The sequence below is a fragment of the Hylobates moloch genome, unplaced genomic scaffold, assembly GCF_009828535.3.
Source record: "Hylobates moloch isolate HMO894 unplaced genomic scaffold, HMol_V3 SCAFFOLD_10, whole genome shotgun sequence".
In the NCBI taxonomy this organism is placed as follows: Eukaryota; Metazoa; Chordata; class Mammalia; order Primates; family Hylobatidae; genus Hylobates; species Hylobates moloch.
Window position 1 is genome coordinate 26,646,670 of NW_026652285.1, and position 9,386 is coordinate 26,656,055.

Below are 9,386 nucleotides of genomic sequence, written 5' to 3' on the forward strand. Positions count from 1 at the left end.
ACTTGAACCCAGGAGGCAGAGGTTGCAGTGAGCCAAGACTGCACCACTGCACTCCAGCCTGGGCAACAGAGCAAGACTTTGTCTCAAAAAAAAAAAAAAAAAAGTTATATTTACTTTTTTGAGATGGAGTCTTGCTCTGTTGCCCAGGCTGGCATGCAGTGGTGCCATCTCAGCTCACTGCCACCTCTGGCTCCCAGGTTTAAGCAATTCTGCCTCAGCCTCCTGAGTGGCTGGGACTACAGGCATGCACCACCACGCCCAGCTAATTTTTGTATTTTTAGTAGAGACAGGGTTTCACAATGTTGGCCAGGCTGGTCTCGAACTCCTGGCCTCAAATGCCTGACCTCATGATCTATCTGACTTGGCCTCCCAAAATGCTGGGATTACAGGCGTGAGCCACCATGCGCAGCCTATATTTATTTTCTGAGATAGGGTCTCACTATCTTGCTCAGGCTGGTATGGAATTCCTAGCCTCAAGCGATCTTCGCATGTCAGCCTCCCAAAGTGTTAGGACTATAGCAGCGAGCCACAGTGCCCAGCCATTTTTCCTTTTTTTTTTTTTTTTTTTTTTTGAGATGGAGTCTCACTCTGTCGCAAGACTGGAGTGCAGTGGCACAATCTCGGCTCACTGCAACCTCCACCTCCCAGGTTCAAGCGATTCTCCTGCCTCAGCCTCCTGAGCAGCTAGGACTACAGGCACGCACCACCTAATTTTTGTATTTTTAGTAGAGACAGGGTTTCATCATGTTGGCCAGGATGGTCTTGATCTCTTAACTTCATGATCTGCCCGCCTTGGCCTCCCAAAGTGCTGGGATTATAGGCATGAGCTACCGCACCTGGCCGCCATATTTTCATTTTTAAGATTGTTCAGCTGCGCGCAGTAGCTCCCGCCTGTAATCCCAGCACATTGAGAAGCCGAGGCGGGCAGATCACGAGGTCTGGAGTTCCAAGACCAGCCTGGCCAACATGGTGAAACCCCATCTCTACTAAAAATACAAAAATTAGCCGGGCATGGTGGCACGCACCTGTAATCCCAGCTACTCGGGAGGCCAAGGCAAGAGACCACTTGAACCCGGGAGGTGAGGTTGCAGTGAGCTGAGATCGTGCCATTGCACTCCAGCCTGGACAGAGTAAGACTCCCAACTCAAAAAAAAAAAGACTGTTCTGGTGCTATGTGGATAACGGGCTACAGAGGAGCCGGATGAATGTGGGGCAATCAATTAGGAAACTGTTAGAGAGGTCCAGGGGGAAGACGGTTAGGAGCTGGGACTAGGATGACAGTGACTGTGGAAAGAAGTGGACAGACATTTAGAAAACAAACCAACAGGCCGAGCGGGGTGGCTCATGCCTGTAATCCCAGCACTTTGGGAGGCCAAGGTGGGCAGATTATCTGAGGTCAGGAGTTCGAGACCAGCCTGACCAACATGGTGAAACACCGTCTCTATTAAAAATACAAAATTAGCCAGGCATGGTGGTGGGTGCCTATAATCCCAGCTACTCGGGAGGCTGAGGCAGGAGGATCGCTTGAACCCGGGAGGCAGAGGTTGCAGTGAGCTGAGCGCCACTGCACTCCAGCCTGGGCAACAGAGCGAAACTCTGTGTCCAAAAGAAAAGAAACCAACAGGACTCAGTGATTGGCTGGCTGTCTATGCCTGAAGAGGTATCTGGAATAACTTCCAGAACTTGAGTGACTAGGTGTATGCTGATGCCCTGCTATGAACACACAGGATGCTAATGAAAGACCAGGAGGGAGGGGAAGGCTTTTTGTTTCATTTTGGACATTTTGAGTTTGAAAAGGCTGTGAGACATCCAGCTGGAGATATCGAGTGGGAAGCTGATAATACCTAAATCCAGCAGTTATTCTAATACTTTTTTTACTTCAATTGTTCATGTTGCTGTTATAACATTTAGGATATCCTTCCCGAATTACAGCTGATTCTGAATAGTCTGTCTCTTCCAAAAGGTTAACTCCTAGAGAACCCAAACTATGTCTCAGTCACCACAGCATCCCCATACATGGCAACTACTCCGGTGTTATGTCCCCCAACCCAGCCTTTACCTGAATGCTGCTGCATGTGGTCAAACCTCCGCTCCCAATCTACCTGGACCAGAACCTGGCTTCCTGGATCCAGGGGGGTCTGTGTGAAATGATCAGCCTGTTCCCCGTGGCGAGTCACTCTCAGCACAGAGATGTCATTGATTGTACCACGGTCATCAGGCTGGTGGAAATAAGTAAATGTAATCAATGGCAAGGCAGGGCTCACCCTAACTTCTAGGTACAAAGACCCTCTAGGGTGAGAGACCCAGAATTTGGGCTCCCTAAGGGAGAGGGAGAAAGCAATGCCAAGTGAAATGAGTCCACTTTGTTCCATGAGAGGATTCTCAGTCCTTTTCATTCTAAACACCTATGTGTTGTGATCTTCAGAATAACAGAATTAAAGAGATTGTAACTGTCAGGCCCCTGAGCCCAAGCCAAGCCATTGCATCCCCTGTGACTTGTACGTATACATCCAGATGGCCTGAAGTAACTGAAGATCCACAAAAGTAAAAATAGCCTTAACCAATGACATTCCACCATTGTGATTTGTTTCTGCCCCACCCTAACTGATCAATGTACTTTGTAATCTCCCCCACCCTTAAGAAGGTTCTTTGTAATTCTCCCTACCCCTGAGAATGTACTTTGCGAGATCCACCCCCTGCCCCCAAAACATTGCTCCAACTCCACCGCCTATCCCAAAACCTATAAGAACTAATGATAATCCACCACCCTTTGCTGACCCTCTTTTCGGACTCAATCTGCTTGCACCCCGGTGAAATAAACAGCCATGTTGCTCACACAAAGCCTGTTTGGTGGTCTCTTTGCACGGATGCGCGTGAAAGTAACTACAGCAACAAAATTTTAGTAAAACCCGAAGAACCTTAATCCTCAACTCTCCTTGCCTTAGTCTAGATTCTTTAGTAGTCTCTAAAATGATCTGATTTTTCCTCCCTCCCTCCACTCCATCCTCTTGCAGTGCTACTAGAATTAGATTCAAAAATGTTCATTTAGGGCATGGTAGCTTATTCCTGTAATCCCACCACTTTGGGAGGCCAAGGCAAGAGGATTGCTTGAGATCAGACTGGACAACACAGTGAGACCCCACCTCTATGAAAAATAAAAAATTAGCTGGCCATGATACTCCCTGCTACTTGGGAGGCTGAGGTGGGAGAATCACTTGAGCCCAAAAGGTTGAGGCTGCAGTGTGCTATGATTGTGCCACTGCACTCCAGCCTGGGTGACAGAGTGAGACATTGTCTCATTTAAAAAAAAAAAAAAAGGGGGCCAGGTGCAGTGGCTGACACCTGTAATCCCAGCACTTCGGAAGGCCGAAGCGGGCGGATCACAAGGTCAGGAGATCAAGACCATCCTGGCCAACATGGTGAAACCCCGTCTCTACTAAAATACAAAAAATTAATTGGGCATGGTGGTGCACACCTGTAGTCCCAGCTACTCGGGAGACTGAGGCAGGGCAATTGCTTGAACCTGGCAGACGGAGACTGCAGTGAGCCGAGATCACGCCGCTGCGCTCCAGCCTGGCAACAGAGCAAGACACCATCTTAAAAAAAAAAAGTTCATTCGTTTTAAAAAGTTTCAAGTGCCAACGCTTACAAAAGACTGTGCCAGCCCAAGAATACAATGTAAACAAGATATGGTGCCTCATGGAACTTAAGAGTCTAGAGAACAGAGGCTGGAAAACAGACAATTGCAATATGACCTATAACATGCCATAATATGAAAAAGTATATGATGCTAGAGAACCTCAAAGGAAAGAGACCTAACAGTCTTGGGGAATCGAAAAAGACTTCCTGAAAGAAATGGTTGTGGGGAAAAGAAAGAGAGATCATATTGTTACTGTGACTGTGTAGAAAGAAGTAGACATAGGAGACTCCATTTTGTTCTGTACTAAGAAAAATTCTTCTGCCTTGAGATGCTGTTAATCTATAACCTTACCCCCAACCCCGTGCTCTCTGAAACATGTGCTGTGTCAACTCAGGGTTAAATGGATTAAGGGCTGTGCAAGATGTGCTTTGTTGTTTTTTTTTTTTTTGAGACTCGCTCTGTCACCCACACTGGAGTGCAGTGGCGCGATCTCGGCTCACTGCAAGCTCCGCCTCCTGGGTTCACGCCATTCTCCTGCCTCAGCCTCCCGAGTAGATGGGATTACAGGCGCCTGCCACCACGCCCGGCTAATTTTTTGTATTTTTAGTAGAGACGGGGTTTCACCATGTTAGCCAGGATGGTCTCGATCTCCTGACCTCGTAATCCGCCCGCCTCGGCCTCCCAAAGTGCTGGGGTTACAGGCGTGAGCCACTGCGCCTGGCCTAGATGTGCTTTGTTAAACAGATGCTTGAAGGCAGCATGCTCGTTAAGAGTCATCGCCACTCCCTAATCTCAAGTACCCAGGGACACAAAAACTGCCGAAGGCCGCAGGGCCCTCTGCCTAGGAAAGCCAGGTATTGTCCAAGGTTTCTCCCCATGTGATAGTCTGAAATATGGCCTTGTGGGAAAGGAAAGACCTGACTGTCCCCCAGCCCGACACCCGTAAAGAGTCTGTGCTGAGTAGGATTAGTGTAAGAGGAAGGAATGCCTCTTTGCAGTTGAGACAAGAGGAAGGCATCTGTCTCCTGCCCGTCCCTGGGCAATGGAATGTCTCATCTACTGAGATAGGGGAAAACCGCCTTAGGGCTGGAGGTGGGACATGCGGGCAACAATACTGCTCTGTAAGGCATTGAGATGTTTATGTGTATGCATATCCAAAGCACAGCACTTAATTCTTTACCTTGTCTATGATGCAGAGACCTTTGTTCACGTGTTTATGTGCTGACCTTCTCCCCACTATTATCCTATGACCCTGACACATCCCCCTCTCTGAGAAACACCCAAGAATGATCAATAAATACTAAGTGAACTCAGAGGCCCGCGGGATCCTCCATATGCTGAACGCTGGTCCCCTGGGCCCCTTTATTTCTCTTTACTTTGTCTCTGTGTCTTTTTCTTTTCCAAGTCTCTCGTTCCACCTAACGAGAAACACAGGTGTGGAGGGGCAACCCACTCCTTCAATGCTGTCTAAAATGAGATCTTCTATGTATACTTGAGGTCACAGGTTTTCCTTCAGCAGATCAGGGAAATCTTCACATTGGGAAAATCACCATAATAATGACTGATATGAAATTGGAACTTTCTCAGTACCAAGTCTACTGAACATGTTCTCTCATGTCACTTATTTGCTTAAGAACCTGAGTGGAGGCCAGCGCAGCGCCTCACACCTGTAGGCCCAGCACTTTGGGAGGCCAAGGTGGGAGGACTGTTTGAGGCCAGGAGTTCAAGATCAGCCTGGGCAATAAAGTGAGACCTCATCTCTACAAAAAGGCAGCCAAGCATGTTGGTTGTGCACCTGTAGTCCCCACTACTGGAGAGGCTAAAACAGGAGGATTGCTTAAGCTTGGGAGTTCGAGGCTGCAGTGAGCTAGATCAGGCCACTGCACTCCAGCCTGGGTGACATAGCAAGATCTTGTCTCTTAAAAATAAAAAAGAAAGAAAATAACCTGCATGGTTCACTGCAGATTCCTGACTGAAGGCCACACACCTTAATACACCTTTTTTTTTTCTTTTGAGACGGAGTCTTGCTCTGTCCCCCACGCTGAAGTGCAGTGGCACAATCTTGGCTCACTGCAACTTCAGCCTCCCGGTTCAAGTGATTCTCCTGCCTTGGCCTCCCGAGTAGCTGGGACTACAGGCGCCTGCCAGTATGCCTGGTTAATTTTTATATTTTTAGTAGAGACAAGGTTTCATCATGTTGGTCAGGCTACTCAGGAGGCTGAGGCAGGAGAATCACTTGAATCCAGGAGGCAGAGGTTGCAGTGAGCCGAGATTGTGCCACCGCACTTCAGCCTGATGACAGCGCAAGATTCCATCTCAAAAAAAAAAAAGAAAGAAAGAAAAGAAAAGAAACAAAAGCCTTTCTCATAATGCCCACCTTTGATGTTATTATCCTCCTCTTCCATCTTCACAATGTACCTCACTTGCACTCATGTTGTACCTAGTCCTCATCACAGCACTGATAAGTATGCTCTCTGCTGTACTACTGTAACCCGTCTATCTCACCTGAACTCCTTCAGGAACATCTTTTTCAGTCCCTAACACCCGAAGCTAATTCCTTCCTTGGGGCCTTTGCACCCGCTATTCTATCTGCCTGAATACTCCCTCTGCCCCCCAGCACCACTAGATAATTGCAAAGACTCGCCCCCTCACTTCGTTTAGGTCTCTACTGAAATAACTTACCCTTCATCTAGACAAGCATCCCATCACTCTCTTTCCCTTTACTTGGTTTTTGTTTATTACTTATTATACCTAGGACACACAGTTGTCTTCAATAAACATTCCACGTATATAAAGGCACTGTGTTGTTCACTGGTTATCCTTACATCCTGGAATATCTAGCATATGTTATGTCTAGATAAGCATTTGCTAATAAATATTTATTAAATGAATAACAAAATGAATTAAACTAAGGCTCATCTGAATTCATTATGGCTGAGAGCATTTTCTGCTTGAGCACAAAGAACTTGGGGGCTTCTTGGGAAGAGATCATTTTGGTACCTGTCCCCCGCCCTCAGGGAAAAGCAATGTGTCTTCCAGCACTACTTGGAAACCGCTCAGCACTTCTTTCTTGCCGTTGCTCCCTTCAGTCTGCAGCTCCGCGGGATGGCAGGAGACCACGGTGGTGGTGAACTGAACAGAGAGGAATGAGAGAATAAGCCCCGACCCCAGGCCTAGCCCTCTCCACACCAGGACAGAATCCCATGTTGGCACACCCTACAGTGGCGCCCTCTTCCCCAAACCGCCTTGCCGGCCCGGCAGTCTCAAGTGCCTCACCCGTGACGCCGTACCTCTCGCGCATAGCTGTCACGCTGACACCAGAACGCCATACCTGCAGACGTGTGGGGAGGCGCACGCGCAGAGAAGCCTGGGAGCGAACGGAGAGCGACGTGGGACAAACGTCATTAAGGGCGCGTGTCTGCGCAGAAGCAGGAGGGTGAGGAATGGAATGCGGTTTGGATAAGTTTACTAAAAACGCGAATTGCATATTTGCTGGGTTGTTTAACGACTGTTCTAAGGCTTTACAAAGGACAAGACCAGAAAGAAAAAAACAAACAAACAAAAACAAAAAAACGCGACCTGGACAAGGCACGTGGTTTAGTGAGCCCCTTGGGGCCCCAGGGATGTAAGTATTCTGGCTGCGGAATCCCAGCTGCATAGAGGCGGGGACGGGACTGGCATGGTTACTGATCAGCACTGCCCAGTAGAAATAGAAAGCAAGGGGCTGGGGGAGGTGGCTCACGCCTGTAATCCCAGCATTTTGGGAGGTCGAGGCGGGTGGATCACCTCAGGCCAGGAGTTCGAGACCAGCCTGGCCAACATAGTGAAATTCTGTCTCTACTAAAAATACAAAAATTAGCCGGGCGTGGTGGCGGGCGCCTGTAATCCCAGCTACGCGGGAGGCTGAGGCAGGAGAATCGCTGGAACCCGGGAGGCAGGGTTGCAGTGAGCAGTGATTGCACCACTGCACTCCAGCCTGGGCGACAGTGCGAGACTCCGTCTCAAAAAAAAAAAAAAAAAGAGTAAACAATTTGGCCAGCGTGGCCAACATGGTGAAACCCTGTTTCTACTAAAAATACAAAAACATTAGCCAGGCGTGGTGGCACACGCCTATATAATCCCAGCTACTCGGGAGGCTGAGGCAGGAGAATCACTTTAACCCGAGAGGAGGAGGTTGCAGTGAGCCGAAATCGCACCACTGCACTCCACCCTGGGTAACCCAGCGAGACTCCGTCTGAAGAAAATAAAATAAAATAAAACAAAATAAAATTTAAAAAAATAGTTTGGGCCGGACACAGTGGCTCACATCTGTTATCCCAGCAGTTTGGGAGGCCGAGGTGCCTGGATCAGTTGAGGCCAGAAGTTCGATACCAGCCTGGCCAACATGGCAAAAACCTGTGTCTACTAAAAACACAAAAATTAGCTTGGTGTGGTGGCGGGCACCTGTAATCCCAGCTTCTAAGGAGGCTGAAACAGGAGAATCGCTTGAACCTGGGAGGCGGAGGTTGCCGTGGGCTGAGATCGCGATACCGCACTCCAGCCTGGCTGACAAAACGAGACTCCGTCTCAAAAAAAAAAAAAAAAAAAAAAAAAGCAAATTAAACCAGGTACTAATTTTTATCTTGTCAAATATCTGAAACGTTTTCGAGAATGGAACACTCATTGTTCATAGGAGTGAGAATTGGTACAACTTCATCAAGAAGCAACTTGGTAACAGCTATCAAAATGTTTAAATGTATTTTATCTACTCTTTGACCTAGCAATTCTACTTCTAGAAATGTACCCTACAAATATTCTGGCAAAAATATGTACATATCCACATTTTTAAATGTTGATTGCAATATTGTTTGCAAATGGTAAAAGACGGCCGGTGGTAGTGGCTCATGCCTATAATCTCAGCACCTTGGGAGGCCGAGGCAGGTGGATCACCTGAGGTCAGAAGTTCTAGACCAGCCTGGCCAACATGGTAAAACCCTGTCTCTACTGAAAATACAAAAATTAGCTGGGCGTGGTGGCAGGCGCCTGTAATCCCAGCTACTAGGGGGGCCGAGGCAGGAAAATCGCTTGAACCCGGGATGCGGAGGTTGCAGTGAGCTGAGACCGCGCCAGCCTGGGGGACAAGAGCGAGACTTCGTCTCAAAAAAAAAAAAAAAAAGAAAATGGTAAAAGACTAACGACCTGCATGTCCCTCAATAAAGAACCTATGAAATTATGAAAAATACATAATATGTATTATGTACAAAAATACATTCAATGGAATACCATATAGCCATGAAAAAAATGAGTTAGATCTATATGTTCTGACTTGTAAAGATCTCCAATATATATTAAATGAAAAAGGGCACAATGCAAGATGCGGATGGTATGATTCCAGTTGTGTACACACACAGACACACACATCACATTTGCTAATTATGATTGTTTTAATAATATATTGCATATAAGTAATATATGTTTATGTCCCATGTTATATATTGTTTTGTATGTTATATAATTACACCTTAGAACTACATAGTATAAAATAAATTATAGGTATTATAGTATTTATAATGCAGTATGGGGCCAGGGATGGTGGCTCAGGCCTGTAATCCCAGCACTTTGGGAGGCTGAGGCAGGAGGCTTAAGGCCAGGAGTTTGAGAGCAGCCTGGGCAACAAGCAAATCTTTACAAAAAAATATTTTTTCGTAAAGACAAGGTCTTTATATATATATAAAATATATATTATACATATAACATATATATAACA

At 46.9% G+C, this 9,386-nt stretch overlaps 1 protein-coding gene across 1 annotated transcript in view; it reads right to left on the reverse strand.

Annotated features, from left to right (window-relative positions):
• LOC116474896 (alanyl-tRNA editing protein Aarsd1-like) overlaps positions 1–9,386 on the reverse strand; it is a 31,707-nt gene that overhangs the window by 10,844 nt on the left and 11,477 nt on the right. The window contains 4 exon segments of the mRNA XM_032163739.2: positions 2,060–2,219; positions 6,641–6,772; positions 6,931–7,007; positions 7,220–7,292. Coding sequence (XP_032019630.2) covers positions 2,060–2,219; positions 6,641–6,772; positions 6,931–7,007; positions 7,220–7,292 — 442 coding nt within the window.